Here is a 21,063-nt window from a genome sequence, read left to right on the forward strand (position 1 = left end):
ACAATAGAAGTTTAAAAAAATTGTTGTTAATGTTTAAAGTTTAAAGCAGTGTTTAAGAAAAGTTTTTTTAATAGTCGTTGTTGGTGTTTAAAAGTTTAAAATAGTGTAAAAGATTTTGTAAATTTATAAATAACGATTGTGTTAGATTGTGTTAGAAACTTTGCACAGATTAAATAAAAACAGTGCATCACCACTCCTGAATCATTTTTCCTACAATAATTTTTGTAAAAGTTTCTGCGTGAGGTATAACTATTCTTACACTATGAGTATAAGAAAACTGATTCTTTTAGCTAGCGCTTTAATTATTATTGGATAATATATGTATATCATTTAACGCCACAAAATGCAGAAAAATTAGTACTTACCATTTTTTTTTTAAATTTATTAAATTGCAAACCTTTAAATGTCTTGCAGTAACAAAGAATAGACTTGTCCTACAAAATATACAGCTCAAATATGACTGCTATAAAATATGTTTATGGTATGTTTTTGTAATTTTAAGTAAAATTTATTATTAAAAGCTGTCAGATATAAACTTTAATTTATTTTAGATATGACATTAAAATAATAACCTACGAATTTTATAAAATAATCCTTTTTTCTCCTTTCATAAATAAAAATTTATTAAAACTAGCGAAAACTTAGCGAAAATAAATTTTTGCTAATAATTTTATTTATAAAGTAACTAATAACTGATTTTTGTGCAGATGCCATTCCACAAGATATGTTTATATTCGCAGACATCAAATGTGCCAGACGCGTAGTATGGCAGACGCAATAAATATTTCTTAATATACTTTCTATGAAAGCTCTTCCATATTTAACATACAAACTCGTACAGACAGAGCCAAAAATAATAAGACTATTCAAGAAGCTGCTAGAACAATTGAATTAAACTGTTTCTAAATTTCAATCAAAGCATGTAGAATATTTTAACTTTATACAAAAAAATACAGTCAGTTTAAAATATTTCAAAACATCTAGAAAGATAGACGAATGGTTAGTTGAGCATTTCAACTAAAAAGCATACGATATCTGCCAATTCTAATTTAATACAGTTTATTTTCTAATTTAATATAGCTTATAGTCATAGAGTTATAAACTAATTAAAGTCGTAACTGTTGCGTTCTTTTAAAAAGATATTTTTCAAGTATGTATAATAATTTGCGGAGACACTGTATGTTTATTAAGGCTCTTTTGCTCGGTACATACAGTGTGTCCTGTGTACTATATAAATATTGAATGTTTTTTGGTAATACTTTGTATACACAATCATTGTTGCTGTTGGGTAATATTTGACTCTGCATTTACTGTGCATGCGACGATCACGCTATTATCCGAGAGATAAGGTGAACACTATGTATTTTTTTTAAATATTTAAATGCAATTACAAAGGCAATTAAGGACTGTACAAAATGAGTCATATAATTAGTTTGGGATATATTTTAAAAATTGAGCGCAAGGAGAAAGCTTTCTTTTTTACGACCTCAATTCTTTTACTCGTGCAATGATGACGTTAGAAATTTAAGAAAATGTTTAATTGAAAAATGTGTTTGACGACTTGAAAATTTAAGAATTCAAAAATTTCAAGTTTTTTTATTAGAAAGATATAATTTTGTTCTTTTTGAATAAATTCTAATTTTGAAGTATTTTGCGTGGACTAGTATAAGAGCACAATATGAAAGTAATAAACGATTTATACCATATCCATAAATTGAGATGTGTAATATTTCATGTAACAAAGAAGTATTACTCCGCAATCAAAACATAATAAATATATGTAAAACAGAGTTTTCATGCTATGATACTACAACCGAGATGTAATTATGTAAATGTAATATCACTAGTAATATGGCACTTAATCATTGCACGAGAATATTTAATTACACCTCTGTGTAAACTTACTTTCATAATTCAATTTCACCTTCAGTTGATATTGGAATAATTTGACCTAAAAATATTTATTGCCTTTAATCCAATATTCCTTTATTATGTTCATTAATCTCAATTATATTAGGAATAATATTAACTTGGGGACATATTTATTTATTAAATATGGAAAAGAAAAAAAGACTCTTTTTTTATTTTAACTACTACTTATTAGTTAATTATTATAATAGTATTTAATGATCTACTATTATTTAATTTAACTGTTAATATTAATTACTATTTTAAGTATAAACTCTTCAAATATTCATTTTTTTAATATCATGAAACTACCTTTTGTATAAATGATAGACTTTTGGATCAATCTTCTTTCAATAACAGGATTTCACGATATTCATGTAATTATTGTTTTACTTTTCTTAATTTCATGTTTTATTGGAATATACTGCGCTCCTATGTCCTATATAAACAGTATAGTGGCAAACTCACGGTGCAATAAAAGAATTCAACTCCTACGTAAGTAAAATTTATTCACACATGCTTTCTGTGAAAAAAAATTTAAACATTAATAAATTAAAATTAATAAAAATTACAGCATATCGCCGGAGATCAATATTTATGTACTTAGAAAAAAACACAATTTTTAACAATGTTATTGCTTGTAGCTCCTAGGTACCTTAATCAATTTTAATAAAACTTTAAGCACGAATATAACCTTTTTAAGTTTACAAAAGACAAAGTTTTAAATTTTTTTATAAGCTCAGACGAAAAAGTTTTGAACGATTTTCATCTTTTCTTCACAACATCCCTAATTACAATTTTTTCTTAACAAGTCAGCTAGTAAACTAATTTTCCTGCCTGCTCAACAAAGTTAAGGTCGTTTAGTTCAATTTTAGAAAATGTTATACAGTTTTTATTGAATGTTCAAATCTATTTGTGACTGACTGTATTGATTATTGATTTTTGACTTTTATATGTCGTTCAAATTTTTCTTATAGTCGTGTCTTTTCGTTCACTGATGCTACAAATATAAGTTCGTTGGGTCACTTTATTCGAATTTGATTCCTCATAATATTAAAAAAAAGTTCGTTAATATTCTATTCGAATGCATTTGGTTCCATACCAAATTTATACATATAAGTCAATACACTTAATGTATAAATACAATATTTTTATTAACAGTGTAAACAAAATTTTATATACAGGGTGTCTCAGAACTAGTGTAGGTCCCTTGTTCCGACAAGAAATAGATCCGTGGCGCTTCCGAGCCTTGATACAATCCTGCAAAATGTCAACTGCGTCATACACGCGCTAATCCCTTCCGCGCAGAATTAGATCTACCGCCACGTCATCGACCGGATCGAAATTACGATCTATTACCATTTCGATTTTGAAATCAGAACCGTCTCAACTGTGTAACGTTGTGAACCGTCTTAACCTCTTACCGAGACGAACCGTCTGAACCGTGTATCGAGACGAATCGTGTTAACTGTTAAAAATAATCATCACGCGGCTCACGGTTTTTGAAAAGAGCGCGCAGGAGCGTGAGAGGTCGTCGCGAACATAGGCCGTGAAGTGGGCACACGTTGTCCGTGGCTCGCTCTCTTGTTTTGGCAGCTAGGTAAGCGTGCGGACGTCTTTATGGTTAAATATAAAATAAAAATATGTTTTGAGTTTTGTTGCGATTACCGATTAAAGTTATTGAATATTTTTGTTATAGTTAAAGACCTTCTTCTTATATTTCGATAAAGTATTCATTGAATTAAACTAGAATAAAAGCACATATCAATTCTTTCTGCGTACCCTCACGTAACCATAACCTCCTTAGGCAATTTTGACATTAACCCAGTACCGAGACAAATTGTCCGTAGTGTCTGTTTTCTGAGATTTCTACCGTAGTGAACTCAATTGTTAACCACGAAATCTCATTCAGTTATAGTCGTCTCGTACCGCCGTGTGTATAATTGTTTAACGCATTTATTAAAGCATCTTGTTACTGCTACAGTGGCTAATTTTCCTTTGGACAAAACTATCGTGGCTTTCAACCATCCTGCTCCGTATCCTTGCTAGGATAGTACTAGCGAGCAACTCGTGATCGGCCGAAAAGCAAAGTGATCACGAAACATCCCTGAAATGGGGGGTAGTTGACGTGATTCTGAATAAGATTTCTTTTTGCAAAAATGGGGTTTGAAGCTTCGTTTTTGAATTAATAAGGAAAAACACGGACCAATCGGAGCGCAAGGATTACGCCCACTCAGCCATTATGCTCTAAGGCGTCGCTCTCGCGTCTGCGCACCGTAATCCTCGCGCTCCGATTGGTCCGTGTTTTTCCTTAATAATTCAAAAACGAAGCTTTAGACCTCATTTTTGCAAAGAAAAATCTTATTCAGAATCACGTCAGCTACCCCCTATTTCAGGGACCTACACTAGTTGTGAGACACCCTGTATTTTATAGTAAAAGTCGGGTATTAGGTATATGTTGAGTACTCCATATATTGGGGAGTTTTTTTAGTGATTGTCGAAAATTTTAACTTCAGTTTAGGCTTATATTCAGATGCTGATTTTTGTTTGAATTTTATACTTTAAATAAAATACGAAGTAACGAAAATATTGACCCCTTGCACTACGATTTATTTGTCAGGTGCGTCAGATCTGACTAATCGAATTTTAATATTAAAACAGACAAAGAAAGTTGAAATGGTATGTTAATTTAGTATTATGCACTCATTGACTATGCAAATTATAATTGGACCTGAACTTCAAATTGAAGCGCATTAAAAGTTCGAATAAAGTTGATCACAGCTGAAGTACGAGTGCGTCACGAGTTAGACTCGTCAAAATAATGCAAGGGGTTAAATAATCGTACTTTCTTGTCTAATAAAATGTTGTACTTACATTTAAATGTTCAAATTTTATTTTCAATTAAATGTATTATTAAGAAATAATATGTTGTAACAAACTATTATTTTTTCTACATAATATTGCAATATTATGATAAAGATATCTGTTCTGTTTCATCAATTAACGTTATAAAATATGAAACTTCTTTTGTGCGTAAGTAAAGTTTAAGTAAGTTTAAAAGTTTAATTTAACTCTTAACAGTCACATTTCATCAGAACCTGGCATACTGGAACGTTTAAGACCCCATTAAAAATGTTTCCTACAAAGAAGATACTCATAATCTTCTAGAGAAAAGTTACAAATAATCTTTGAAAGTTATTTTAATGTTTCACAGATTTCAATGATTATTAAATTTAAAAATATTCAGAAACGTAAAAAATTGAAAAGGTGGCAGTTTTCACAGAAAAATTCAAAACTTTTGTTCATTTTAATACAAGGAGTTGAAATTTTAGCTGAATACTTTTAAAATATAACAGTTCAAGAAAAAAATAGTAAAAGCAGCAGAGTTTCAAAAGAGATATTTATTCAGATTTTCACGATATGATTTAATTAAACTTGAATCAAATTAGCTGAAGTCATGTCCCAGTGACCGCTAAGGTGGATAATAATTTTCCCACTGTACGATATGCCAATCATTCATGAAATATAAACACTTTTACACATTAATATCATAATTAACTTACTTGCTTTCATCACATCCGATGTTTACGTCGGTGTTTACAAACCATGTTTCGAACATACTCATTCAATTTTCATGCATATCTCATGACAGGTTTCATTAACAATCAGTCAGTTGTCGTCAACCGGCGATTGCGAATCGATTTAGCGTCGCATAGTTACAAGGTATCGTGCTGAAAATGTCAGGATATTACTCTAATGAAGAAATGGCAGATATGTATTTTCTCTATGGGTCTACTAATGGAAGTGCTTTAGCTGCATGACGTCTTACAATCAAACAATTTCCTAATCGAAGAGTTCTCTCTCGTACTGTTTCAAAATCTCTGCTAACGTCATCAGATTCAGAACTCGCCATCGAGATCTTAATAGACTTAAATCTGTTTCGTCCAATGTGGAAAATTCAATGGATGAAGTTTTAAAAGAAAATCTTAATACCAGTGTAAGCGGAATATCCGATGCCGTGGAAATCGATACCATTACACATCCTCAAAGGAAAATAATCTGATATTAAATGCCAGTGGCCAAATTATTATACTCCAACAAAATGTTCCACAATGTAAAACATTAATCAGTGAAATAGGACAGATATTTTTATAAAATAATATTAATGAAATTAATGAAACACGACATTTAAATAATTTTTTATATTGCATATTTTATTGTATTAATTATATTTTATTTTATTGCATATTGTATATTCAATGTTAAATAACTATCACTTTTGAGTAGTTTAAAGATGTTTAAAATTATAAAACACATGGGTAATATGTGTAAACAATAATAAATAAAGATAATTTCTGTATTTGTTACATTATTCTTTTTCTTGGTATAATGATATCAATCTTTTATTGTAATGTTGTAATGTCTAATTTTTACAATGTATTATATTTACAATTATTATATTTACATTCACTATATGATATAATATATTGTATATTTTGTTATAATGTATAATTTTTTAGCAATAATACAAATAATTAAAAGCAAGAATTAAACACTGAAAGTCGAACACTATATTATACAAGAATATACATATTTTTTAAGTATGCTATTATTTTGCGTATGATACTTTTGTACATATTCTAAAACAATTTTATTCTTCAACTATTGCAAAATTTCTAAACAAAATTTATACGAGGATTTTATAAAAATTTAAATTCTGACCATGCGTTCTGCTTTGAAGGTTAATGAAGACCTTCCTTTTTCGTAACATTTAGGCACCACTTTTCATAATTTGAAGAAATTGTAGACAGCACACATATATTATCATTTTAATCTACATCCTATGTAACAAATACAAATAATTGCTCAGTTTTGCTTTATATTCAAAATCCGACGTCTTTTTATGAGAATATTTCAAAAGAAAAGTGTATTCATCAGGAATCCCAATAATATAACCGGTTTATGTAACCGAATACATCATGCAAACATGATGTTAAACAATGTAACAGAGATTGACAAATAACGCAACAGAGATGTGAACTCTGAAAGAATTCGCAACTCTCTAAGAAGACGTCAAACCGCGTATGAAAATGAAAAGAGGACACGTGAAATACCTTTTGTAAATACCAAAAGCTAGTAATAAATTAATCATGATGCTAACATACAAAAATGCTTGTAGAGAAACGGTTATCTTTTTAATTTATGTTTACCAACGCTTTTTAACTCGGTACAGTGTAAATATTAAATACCTTTTTCCATTACTTTGGATATCTCACAACAAATCTTTGTATTAAATTTTTATTTTATTAAATAGTATACCTTTTTAAATTATTAGGGGTACCGAAAAGTAATCAAAATTTTGTTTGCTGGCGAAAAACATTTATTTATTAAAGAAATCTTAAATGTTAACAAAATAATTTTCATCATTTTTTAACGCTTTTGGCTGGCGTAAAGGCAATTGTTCGATTCCCTTTTTAAAAAAAGTCATCGTTAAAAAACTTTGATATCATCGGAGAAATTTTGAATAAGGTAAAGTGGGGTAAGTGCAGACTGGTTTTTGTAAAGGTATTTAAACGTAAGTATTTTCAGTGTGCTATGTAAATACCTAACGCTGTCGATATCGAACGCTTTGCACAATTACTACTATTTAATTAATATTAACTAGGACCTTAATTTTCCTTGTACATTTTGCTTTTGATAAGAAATTGTTTAAAATGTCAACTACTCTGCACTTTCCCCGAAAATGGGGTAACAGCGTAACTTGAAGTTAAATGCTTTGAAACTTTATTTCATGTGCAATGGGACAAGAGCAGAATTATTAACAAATCTCCTATAAAATGCTTTTTACTGCATTATGCAAGTACTCTATACTGCAAACAAGTACTCTTAGCTGAAATATAAAAGGGGATATAGTGAATCAAAACAACGAAACAAACATACTAAATGGAGAAATTTCGCTCATGTTGTAATAAAAATTGCCCGTTTACGAACTTACCCCACTTCACTTTACCTTTCGGTATCCCTAATAATAATCGAAATGAAAATTGATTATTCTTCTTCTATTCAATGCTTACGTGAAACCCCTCTTAATTATTATATAATTCGTATTATATGGGCTTGATATAAGATAGCGTTTAGGATTCCCTTGTTTAGGATTAACGTAAATAATAGAGCGCTTAGTATTATTCAGGCTTGATAAATTGAAATTGGAAATGTCTGCTGCAGTAGTTTATGTTTCCCCATTATTTCATTGATTGGAGGAAAACGTTAGTTATACAATATATCTGATACGTGTATGTGAATTTGTATTTGTAGGACAGAAGTTTGAGGAATTAGTTAATAAATAAAAATCTAAACCTTATTTTCTTAATCCTCTGTTAGTCGCGTGTGTATCTATGAAATATATGTATAACTTTGTACAAAGTAATTACCAATTTAATAATTCTAGAAAATAGAGATTTATGGTAGTTCCCGGTATATGTTCCCTGAAGCTCTTCCTAGAAATGCATTCAGCAAATTTCACTTATGCAACTCCTATTCACCAGAAAATTAACCGACCATCGGATTTGTACCTTCTTTCGTCTATGTTTAAAATTGCATACAAATATGATTTGTAATAAATTTTTTAATATAGAAATCAGTATCGCTGATTCCTTCAATTAATTTCAGAAATTTGTAAAGTGTTTTTAATAAATAAAGTGACTGTCAACCTTTTTTCGTACCGAAATTTAACAAATTAGGCACTGTCTTAAATATTAACGAAATTACTTAACATTAATTAACAAAATTATTAAGTAATACTAATTACTTAAAATAGTATGAAATAAAAACAACTAAACAACTAAACAGTGTGAAATTAAAAATTTGTAGAAAAAAGATATAACTGACTTTTAAAAACGCTAGAAAGCTACCAAATAATTTCTATTTTATTTGTATTTATGTAAATGTGCAACAACAGTTAAGAAACTTTAATTTCTCACTAAACAGAATATTAAATATATTGTAAGCTTTTCGGAGGTGGAGCGAAATTAACGCAACATCTGAATGTAAGATATTCTCGCTTATAATTAAGAACCGTATATTCCTTAATTCAAAATGAAAGGTATTCTCTGTATAATGAATTTCATAAGTAACCCTTTCTAGCCCTATATGTATTATAATGTACGTGACATTTATTTATGACTTAAATCCCCACTAATTTTACATGGACTACAACATATATTGATTCAAGCATTTATTGCAGATGGTGAGGTCCGGAAGTAATCGATTTGGCATGAAATGAACCTTTCGCTTTTTTCTCCGCAATATTAACAACAATAAGGATCCCTCTAGCAATGAGGGATTGCATACACCATACGAATAGTTCTATGTGTACCGCAAGGAAAATTGAAAGGGTTAATAAGCTATAAGAAAGAGTACAGAACGCTGAAGATTCCATAACCTATCAAAATATTATAAAACCCCATCCAGACCGCTCATTCACATATACAAATGTACAGGCCAAAACGTAGCAAACACGATTTTTTGTCAAAGAATCAAATTTCCTTAAAGTGGGTCAAATCCCTAGAAGCCATAATTTTTCGACTGTAAGCAACACACGAGAGCTTTGATGGACAGAGCCCTCCAGTGGGCGAAAAGAGAGCTTCTATCGATAGCTGTATAACATTCGCAATTGTGACGGCTGTATTAGGATTTAGCGACAGGCTTGATATAATACATGTAATTGCAACCTGTAATGTGCAATACGTAATTACATTAACCCGTTCATTAGTGTCTGAGTACTACTAAAGGCAATCCATAACTGCAATGTCTCTATTAGGAATCAGGGGCAGACTTAACGTACATGAAACTGTATCAACCTATACATTATTAGCGTGTAAGCAAATATAAGAGAACATGCATAATTACAAATTTATAATGTACTTAATATATCAATATTTTGATATATCTTAATATACTGTTTATTTTAATATTATATAGGGATTTATTGGTTCTGTATTATTTGTGTGACACGTTAATGATTATAGTTATTCCTTGAATGAATGGGGGTTGTAAATGGTATCGTGTATTCGTTGAAAAACGTATCATTGCTGCGAATGTTTGCTTAATTTTCAGTCAATCTTCTGTTATTCTTAAACTTTTAAAGACATGTGCAATTTCCGTTGAAAAATTAATTGAATGTTTACAACATAGTTCTGTTAATAAATGTTCATTCAGTTAAAAATTTTTACAATTATAATAATAATTTGGTATATCTAATATTTTGTTTGGTAAGCAATTAAATTGTCGAACTGATGCAAATTTATGCAAATACAAATAGTATAAAAAATATGCTTCTTAGCATTTTTCGTTGTCATTTAGAGAATTCTAAGAATTATTTCAATTGATTTTGTTTGTAGTAAGGTGAAGTGGGATAAGTTCGTAAACGGGCAAGTGCGTATACAGGCTATTTTTATTACAACATGAGCGAAATTTCTCCATTTAGTATGTTTGTTTCCTCGTTTTGTTTCACTATATCCCCTTTTATATTTCAGCTGAGAGTACTTGTTTGCAGTATTGAGTACTTGCATAATGCAGTAAAAGGCATTTTATAGCAGATTTGTTAATAATTCTGCTCTTGCCCTATTGCACATGAAATAAAGTTTCAAAGTATTTAACTTCAAGTTACGCTTTTACCCCATTTTCGGGGAAAGTGCAGAGTAATGGACATTTTAAACAATTTCCTATCAAAATCAAAGTGTACAAAGAAAATTAAGGTCTAGTTAATATTAATTAAATAGTAGTAATTGTGCAAAGCGTTCGATATCGACAGCGATAAGTGTTTACATAGCAGACTGAAAATACTTACGTTTAAATACCAAATTTACAAAAACCAGTCTGCATTTACCCCACTTCACCTTATACTGTTTCAGCAAGAGAACTATCAGTGGTTTAAAACAGAAAATACAAAATATCTGTCTGAATATGTATCAAAGATATTGCCAAACGTATTATAATATTATAGTATTATAGTAGTATTTGGATATATGGTTTACGACTTTTGCTTGTGATCGTGCATGGCCGTATAACTAATACTATCTATCGTTAATTATTTTTATAGCTCTGTTTTTATTAACAAGTTGCTCAAGAACATGAGTGTAAAAATACTCTATTAATTAGCAATTACGTTTTGGTATTGTTGAGATATTTGAAAATGACTATTTATTCTTAGAAAATAGAGCTGTGTATTTTGCTTATGTTATTGCTGAAAGTAGATATTAGTATAATAAATCATACGATAATTTTGATAGCCTATTTAAATAGAAAATAACTTGGTCATATATTATATTTATCACGTTTCAATTCTTGAAATGTACTCTGATTTTATTGCTAATTTTGTTTTATCTACTAAGGTAAATGATCCATCTTACGGGATATATCATCGTTTAAAAATAGTCACTATATTTTTTTTGTCAGTAGTGTTATACTGTGTAATTCACAAAAAGCAAAACACTTAAATGTTGCTAATATAATACAATTAAAAATAAGAGGAAATGTTAAAGAAAAGAGTGTTCAAGATGACGAATATGATGATAGAAATAGATTTCTTGTCGTTGTCAGTTTTAAAATTTATTGGTGTTCACCTATGGTTTTTTACACAACACCATATATATTTGATTATGTAAATCTAAAATACATCAAAGTATACAACAATTTTATTTGAGTGAAATGGCCTTCGGAAAATCAATTCAGGAAATTACAATTCAAGATTTTTGCAGAATACAAAACACGAAATTTAAATGGTCGTATTATACTTGAAGACCATCATTTTGAACATTCAATATAATTTAAATAAAACGACTGCATATTTTGAAATATACATTGTGCTATCATACATTATTTAACTCAAGTTCATTTTAAGCTGATCTCATATCGTTGAACTTACCTTGACATCAGTTTCTACTTTACGAAGTCAAAAATACGATGACATTTAAAAACAATCGATCACCTATAAGAACCTTAAAAATGCCTTGAAAACTTGTCCATACCTTGAAAATCTGTTTGTATCTGACAAGACTGGAAAATCACCCAAATCCCAATGCCACAAATCTTCTGGACAGCAGCTTACTCGTACGAAGACTCAAGGGACATCACGTACTAGACCTACCACATCGTTTTATGCCGGTACCGACAGACAAATAGGTGAAGACATCACAAGTAGCGTTGGGATTTAACACTACTTCTACCATGATGAGTATACCTATTTCGAGCAAAAGATGCCTTTTGACATCTTTTCGTTTGAATGTAAATAATTGCCAAAACTGAGATTTTAAATTATCAATGAAATGTAGATACTTTGAGGAATATATTTATTGATACATTGATTTTTATTAGAGATTATTTAATGAGGTTGTAAATTCTAGCTTAATTCATCAATCTACAAAATATAAATATAGCGGTGTGCACTAAAATGCAACATGGTGGGAAATAAGCGAATATCAAAGTTATGTCGCAACTCCTGTATTTTCCGTTACAACTGATATCGGGATTCTCTAATCTCAGTATAATTGATATGATGCTGCAAAATGGTGTTGACATTTATATGTAAAATAGATTAAAATTAGGCACTGACATGAAATCCTTAAAATGACAAAAGATACCTCATGGTAGAAATAAGTATACCATATGCACATTTTTAGATCTAGGATGAACTGGAAGAAAATGATATCGCTGAATTAATTTAACAACTATTGTATGAAAAGCCAAACAATTAATTGTGGAGAAATGATACATCATAGTTAGAGAATAATTTTAAGTTAAAATTTAAAGGTGTCTTTTAACACCTCTTGGTAGAAATAGTGTTCAATGGTAGACATGAAATAGCACGTTGGTACTGCTGGCGTTAATGACTGTTCATGCACCATATTTGCTTATAACCCATTATAGTGTATTGATCGCAAATAAACTTAATTATTAAGAAAAAAAGTATCGTTTACCTAATTGAAAAGTACTATCATTTAGTACTATTTTTAATCTCACAAGAATTGAATGTTCTACGTCTCGAATAAACCAATATAGCAAACTATATATTACTCATCATATGTTAATAAAGATCAAAGGAAGTTAAAAGCCATTGTTGTCAGTGAATACAAATCAAAGTGATACAGCTACAAAATATTTGCGATCCACCGTATCTCATCGTTTGATGCTATTATTAACCCATGCACGGCGGATGCAGAAGCATTTTGATCAGGGTTGCCAGGGATAAAATCGACATGACGTCACATCGTACAGAGCATCATTAGACGGTCTATTTTGATTAGCGTCGGTTAGCACACGTCACCACTTTTGAGTTCATACACTTCTACATGCCACGTTTGATACTTTCATCTGGCAACTTTGATTATAAACTAAGTACAGAAATAAAATTCGTACAATGGCGGAGCAACGGAGATAAAATGTGTAAGATAGAAAATTTTATTACTTTCTTTACTAATATATACCGATTTTTGTCGTTACGTAATTCTTATACTTTGGTTACATGACAAAGTGAATATTAACTAAAATAGCAAAAAGTTTATCCTTTGCGATCGAATATATTTTTGTTATTAGGTTAGGTTTAACTACTTTAAATCTTTCGAGTTGAGAAGTTTAATGAATTCTTTTGAAGTTACTATTTATCACTATTGTCTACTGCATTATGTCTGCTTCACTAGATATAGTTAAAAAATACTTACTTCAAATTGTTATGTTACATCGAAACAAAACAAGATTCAACACATTAAAACAAAACCAAGATTCAACGAATATAGTTTATAATATTTTCAATTTATAGAAGTGAATTCAACCTTAATAAAGATTAGAAATAAATTTTTCTATTTATAATTTCTATTAGCCTAATTAGAGAATTAAATATCACCTAACGATATAAAATGGTTCTGATGTTATTTTGATTATTATTTTGATATTGTTTATTCATAAAATAAAAAAATTAATTTTAATTAGAAACGGTTTATGGAGTTTATCTCTAAGCTTCATTCTTTAATTTTTGGAGTTATTCCAGTTGCGTCAAAGACAACTATTAGATTATTTATTTTAGGATAGATTAGATTATTTATTTTATTTATTAGGACATAGGATTTAAAATTATTATAATAAAATAATGAGCAGCTTTTTTGTAAAAGACATTTTTAATGACTGAGGTGTTAAACGTCTCAGTGTACTAAATATGTTATACTAATGAAGTGTGACCGTTAGGGGTTAATATTATTTGTAAATTTCTAGGACATGCACATAAAAAGATTCACCACGTTCGTGATCAATATATGAAGCCTTTATTAGAGGCAAAAATATATATGACACAATATCCTTTAAACGAGTCCTTTAAGAGGACAAGGTGATCGTTAATCTGGTTCTTTTTCTGAACTCAGGAAATGTATTCTCGTCTTTCCATGCGCCTCTCGGACTGAAAACTGACGTAGTATTACACGATATTGACTATTTGCCCGACTATTAATTCCAAGGCTGTCTCTAGGAATTGTGATGCCTTATAAAATAACATTTTTTCAAATACCCGTCTGCTCGAATCTTCAAAATCATGGTAACCTAAACTTCATTACGTCACATCATAAATTCTAGACAATATTGGTAAATGAAAATTTACGAGTTGGGGAAAAATAACCATAAACTACCTTTATATGTTGCAGGCAAAGAAAGACGGACAATTAAAAGAAAGGAACAAAATTATTGTAATCTCTAGATATTTAACAAAATGCGCTTACTATCACACTTTTTGAACTACGAAATTTTATTATGCGAAAAGACTAGCTGAATAAGGTAGTCAAATGTGCCCTTGAGTCAAATGAAACACCCAATACGTAAGTCGATAACGTATCCAAAAAAAAACATCTCCCACCATGTTTGAACCACCTATCTCATCGGTGGGGGTAGTAAAACGAAAAAATCGAAATTCCGGTTATTGGCTTATTTTTCCTATTTAATTTCATAGGAAAATTCTAAAAAAATTTTGAAACGTTTATGTTCACATAGCTCATATTGAAGAATTTTTTTTAATTTTTTAATTGCAAATTGTAGTTGTAAAAAAACAATAAGGTGAAGTAGGGTAAGTGCAGACTGGTATTTGTAAAGTTGGTATATTTTCAGTCTGCTATGTAAATACTTAACGCTGTCGATATCGAACACTTTGCACAATTACTACTATTTAATTAATATTAACTAGGACCTTAATTTTCCTTGTACATTTTGATTTTGATAGGAAATTGTTTAAAATGTCCACTACTCTGCACTTTCCCCGAAAATGGGGTAAGAGCGTAACTTGAAGTTAAATACTTTGAAATTTTATTTCATGTGCAATGGGGCACGAGCAGAACTATTAACAAATCTGCTATAAAATGCTTTTTACTGCATTATGCAAATACTCTACACTGCAAATAAGTACTCTTAGCTGAAATATAAAAGGGGATATAGCGAAACAAAACAAGGAAACAAACATACTAAATGGAGAAATTTCGCTCATATTGTAATAAAAATAGCCTGTATACGCACTTGCTCCGTTTACGAACTTACCCCACTTCACCTTAACTAAAAAAAAAATCGGAAAATATGTAATATTTTGTCGAAGACATCAGTATTCCATTTGGGTCTAGGGCATATTCGAGTATTTTGTTCAGCTAAGTTACACCCTTTGTCTAATATCACGATACCTAAATTTAACAATAAAAATTAATATTTTACAACTGAAATTATTAAATTAAATATTCTACAACTGAAATAAATAAATTAAATATTTTCTAACTTTTTTAATCACTTATTGCATCTAAATTTTATATAGTTTAGTCTAACGTTATTATTTCAACCAGCCTCGATCAGTTGTCCAAATGAACACATAAAAAATAAATTTTGTATTTTCCAATTATTCACATCAAAAAAATAAAATCACAGATTCCAAAACTGTAGAAAGATTTTAAATCTGTTTTCGCATGGAAAATCTACAGTTTCCGGGTTGTATATTGTTTCTGAGACACTGTGTGGAATGCAAATAGAGTGAAACTCCACATCATTGATTATGTAACAAAATGGAACGTCACTGGTTCCAGGCTAAAAACAGCCACGACGCAAAATTTCGTGTACTGGTCCTGTTTTTAAGGTCATATTTCCTTCTGGTCGTATTTTTTTCCTATTAAAGATGTACGGATTTTGGACTTATTATGTACAATTTTTTCCACATTCATCTGTATAAGCAATAAATTTTTTATAAATATATATCTTATTATATCTTATATAAATCTTTTCATCGTGTGAATATATTCTGACTTATGTGGAGTCAAATTAAGACAATTTAAACATTATGGGAGTAAACAATTTTTATTAATATTTATCAACATGAATGTTTTTAACATCGTGTAGACGAAGATTTACATTATAATTGAAACACATTATGTACACTGTACACCAACACGTTGTTATAACGAAAATTATCAGTAGAGTAGTAAATTTAAAAATATAGAAAATCTATTAATGCATAGAAGTAGAGGCTTTTTAATTTTCGAAGGTTTAGTCAATTAAATGATCTATTATAGAAAATTTGTATTCTTCCCTTCTTAAATGTTAAAAGGACCCTTGTTAAATGTTAAACAGGCTTACGTACCAAGTTTTGCTTCGATCCTAACTATACATACATCAAAATACTATAAAACCCCAACCCCCTCATTCACATATACATACAAATGTACAGGCCAAACCGTGCCAAATACGACTTTTTGTCAACGAAACAAACTTTCATAAAATAGGCCAAAACTCCCAGAAAAATTGTCAAAAGTATAAAGCTGGCCAAGAAGGGATTAGGGAAGGGGGATGACGCGGAGAGCCCTCTATCGAGCGAAATCGAGTACACTCATGGACATAAAATTTTATAGGTTTATTCAGGTTAAATGAAAGAAGATTTCATGTAATGCTTTTATGTTATTAGCTAAGTATACACGTAATATAGTCCAGAAAATTACATTTAATAACATTGCTGTTGATATAACTGATACTTGTGAAAATCTTGTTATAAGGTGAATAAACAATGCGTTCACATGAATATTCTTTATTTGTTTAATAATGTTCAGTTAACAATAACCGTGATAAATAAAGACAATCGTTCAACAATATTTTCGTAACTGAACTAAATTCTTTTAATTGGATTTATATTCCTGTAATCATTACATTTTATATTACTGTTAAGATTATTGATAAGATTATTGTTAAGAAGAATAAGTATGATGGGTCACGGAAAGTTATTAAGTAATGAAAATGTTGGGAAGATAAAAGTTTCGAAAGAAGAAGGATACTAATCAGGATGTTAAAATAAAAATCAATAAAAATGTTGGAGTTATTAATAATTTCTTCAAAAGTTTTAAAAACTGTAGGAAAAATTTTAAAGCAGAATACAAACTGCTATAACAGAAAGGAAAAAGAGATTAATTACTTTTCATAAAGTTTTCAATACTGTAGTTTTTATAAAACAGTTAAATAAAACAGGGAGACAACAATATTAATTTCAGTCATTAAACTTGTATTGAATGTTCCGGGTATAAAATATAAAACAGTACAAAGAAAATCTGCATTTTAAAAATATCGTACTAAACTTCCGCTAGAGTTTGAACGAATATGTATGAATTGAATTAATCGATGGTGAAGAACAATTTTATCGAGTGAGAAAATAATGGAGTTAGATATGTATATTATTATTTACTATCCACGTCATCGTATGATATTCCACTTTGGAATGCCAATAATATTATAATTTGTAATATGTAAGATATATTATATTGTAATTGATATTCTAATTTGTTTATAATCAGCACTTATAATTCAAATTAATTGGCAAGTAAATGTCATTACAACAATACAATTTGTACGTAAAATATAAGTTGTAAGTGATACTTTAACCTATTTATAGTTAATAATTCATTTATTATTTAAATCAATTTGTAATTACAATTTTAATTTACGTATAATTTAAATTAATTTAGATGTAGTTGTAATTATAATAGTTGTAATTTGTATGCAAGATATGCTAAACTGAAGGTGACATTTTAATTTATTTTTAATTAATTTGAATTATGTTGTAATTAACTGTAATTTTAAAATTACAATTTGTGTATAAAGTTTAGTTATAAGTAATTACAATTTTAATTTCCTTATAATTTTAATTAATTTAAAAATAAGAATTATAATATTACGGTTTGCATGCAAGATTTGCTAACCTAAAAATACTATTTTAATCTGTTCCTGATTAATAGCTTACTTATAATTTAAAATAACTTCTAAATAATTGCAATTATAATATTTACCCAAGTTACACTAAATTGTATTTGTATACATGTTATATCAAATTGCAAGTAATACTCTAATTTGTTCATTACTAGTAATTTATTTGTAAGCTAATCTTAGAAATATATGTGAAAATGTCATAATTATAAAAGGCTTCTATAAGCTATAAGTTTTAGTATATTCTGTCAATAAATAATATTCTGATAAACAAAAAGTTATCTTCCTATTTTTCGCATTTACGATCTTATTTATTTTCATTCTTCAATTGTAATTGCAATATTATAATTTATGATCAGTACACTATAATCAGTATTATAGATTGTCTATAATTTACTTACCATTTAAATTAATTTATGAATAAATGTAATTAAAATATTAAAATTTGTATAGAAATTATATTTAATTCTTTACTTTATTCGTATCTAGTAATTTATGTGCAAATCGATTTAATTTATCATTTTAATTGACCTAATATTTATGGAAGGGAAACAAGGTTGTCGAATAATATTTATATGACCTAACATTTTTTAAACATATTCGCTCTTAATTATTCGGTTACATTGAATTCATGGCACTCAAGGCATTCAACGTCTTAATACCAAAGATATTTAGCTGTCCCCATTTAAATTCTCTTTCTTATTTATTCTTCATTTATGTCTTTATATTCGTAACTTAAGTTGACTTTCAAAAACCATAAAATTTTATAATTCCTTTCTTCCTAGGTGTTTCACACACTCAACTATTTTTTAATAAATTTAAGGTATAGAATTAATTATTCTATAATTTATAATATTAAACATTCAAAAATAAAGAAAAAATATTTTAAATTCTGTTTTGTAAAAATTCATAAATCAATTCTTAAACAATTCGCAACATATTTATTTACTACATATTTAACATATGCTTCATTAAAAGTATGTTATATATTTTGAAAAAATATTTGAAAAATAATTTTTCGCATTAATTAATACATTAATTTAATTAACAATACTAAATAGTGTAAATAGGTTTTTTTTCTACTTTTTATATCTTCTTTAAAAACTTCACTTCTACAAATACATAATTACTGTAACATAAATAACGAATATTAAAAAGGAAAATATTTGTGTACATTTAAGTTCGGTATCAGTTCAAATAAATACATTAAGTTATTCTTTTACGTAATCCAATTAATTAAAAGTGTACTTCAAGAAACCTTAGAAAATAAAACGAATACTTATAATAATTTATATAAACAGTTCAGTAAATCAAGTATATTTAAAAATGTAGTCCCAATAATTTGTCTTTCATATTTCGAACACATGCACCATCGATCGCAAGATTTCAGTCGCATACACTTCATAATGTGTGCATACTATAAAGGAGGCAGCACCAGCTGGACCTCGAATTGAGAGCTTCCCTAGCCCGTTTGAAATACACATTTATAAGACAGCACACGTTGACAAAGGTTAAAGTGTGCACGTACCCGTGACAATGATGATGAGCCAGCAAAAAGTTTCTACAGCGACCAAAAAGGCAGTTGCAGCTAGAACGTTGTGCATGAAACCGAAGTTTTTGTCGCACATCTTCTATTTAGTCAAACTAGTGCAAGAATTTCTTAAACGAATACGATGTCCGACATAAAGATTTTGTTACGCAACGGTTGCCGCGGAAGTGCAGTGGAATTTTCTGTCAAACGAACTACGTTTAACGGTCAAACTGTGAAAAACTACACAACTGCAATGTGTATCCATTTAAAAATTGCTTGTAATCTATTAGAAAATTAGAACACAAAAAAAGAATTTACTCTCTCGGTTGAATTTGTATATTCTGTTCATTACTTTATTTTAGTTCCGATAATTCTGTAACAGCTAGTTGCCTCAGAACTGATTAAAGAAATTAAGATGTTTGATGTAGAAATTTAATTTATTTCAAACGTGACCTTAAAACAAGTGTTAGTTTAAGAAGTAAATTTCTGTGTAATATATTGTAAATAAAATCGAATGCCTTTAAATTATTTCTCCATTTCACATAATCTAATTAAATTTGTTTTTTCTTGGAATTAATCTTGTATACGTATAATTGTCAACATCATTTTCAGATAAATTTTCAAGGATATATTAATAACTTTAAAATAAAATTTTGATAAGATTCAGATATTTTATTTTATAATATAAATACGTAAAGTATATAGTACTATATTCTGAGTAATATAATTAAACGGCTTCGGATAGTTAAAAAAATAAATCAATTGTAAAACTACTGGATATCTAACTTACACATGTGTACACTTTTATTTGCAGATAATACATACCTTGATATATAACAGACGTTTCCGATCACACAAACGCCTGATTAGTTCAGTTAACATATACACTATAGTGAACATCGATATAACATTGAACAACATTTTAATAAATTTTTACACCAGTACTACACTACTCAACAATACGTCTGGTATCCTAGTTCAATACTCTGACCGACTCCCTAAAAGGACCTAACCGTCTTCTTTAAAAAGCAAAACATGACATCACCAAAACAATTCCTGCGGAACCCAACCCATTTGTATTTAAACATCATATGTGTAGAATACACACTTATTTTAAAATTAAAAATGACAAAACAAACTAATATCAAAGAATGATTTAATAAACGATAAAACATAACTTTACAGTAATGAAACGTAAGTACACATATAAAACATAAATTTAAAACGATAAAACATAGATGTACAGCGATAAAACATAAATATACACATAAAACATAACTTCACAGTGATGAAACATATATATACACATAAAACATCAATGTACAATGATAAATAAATAAATTTATATGCACATTAATTCTTTATTTCGA

At 28.8% G+C, this 21,063-nt stretch overlaps 1 protein-coding gene and 1 long non-coding RNA gene across 4 annotated transcripts in view; one reads left to right on the forward strand and one right to left on the reverse strand.

Moving 5' to 3' along the window:
• The window catches only part of Gbs-76A (Glycogen binding subunit 76A), a 226,150-nt gene that overhangs the window by 204,387 nt on the left and 700 nt on the right, over window positions 1-21,063 (reverse strand). For 2 of the 3 annotated variants that reach the window (XM_076530049.1, XM_076530048.1), the window contains exon 1: window positions 20,519-20,774. The exons of the other annotated variant lie outside the window; for it this stretch is intronic. In XM_076530049.1, coding sequence (XP_076386164.1) covers window positions 20,519-20,614 — 96 coding nt within the window. In that variant the 5' untranslated portion in view covers window positions 20,615-20,774. Of the gene's footprint in view, window positions 1-20,518; window positions 20,775-21,063 lie in introns of those variants that run through there. 3 annotated transcript variants of the gene reach the window in all.
• On the forward strand, window positions 3,289-15,702 carry LOC143264174 (uncharacterized). The gene is made up of 4 exons (XR_013037705.1): window positions 3,289-3,508; window positions 9,152-13,350; window positions 14,319-14,488; window positions 14,595-15,702. It is a non-coding gene; the product is annotated as an uncharacterized LOC143264174 (long non-coding RNA).

The sequence above is a fragment of the Megachile rotundata genome, chromosome 3, assembly GCF_050947335.1.
Source record: "Megachile rotundata isolate GNS110a chromosome 3, iyMegRotu1, whole genome shotgun sequence".
Taxonomy (NCBI): domain Eukaryota; kingdom Metazoa; phylum Arthropoda; class Insecta; order Hymenoptera; family Megachilidae; genus Megachile; species Megachile rotundata.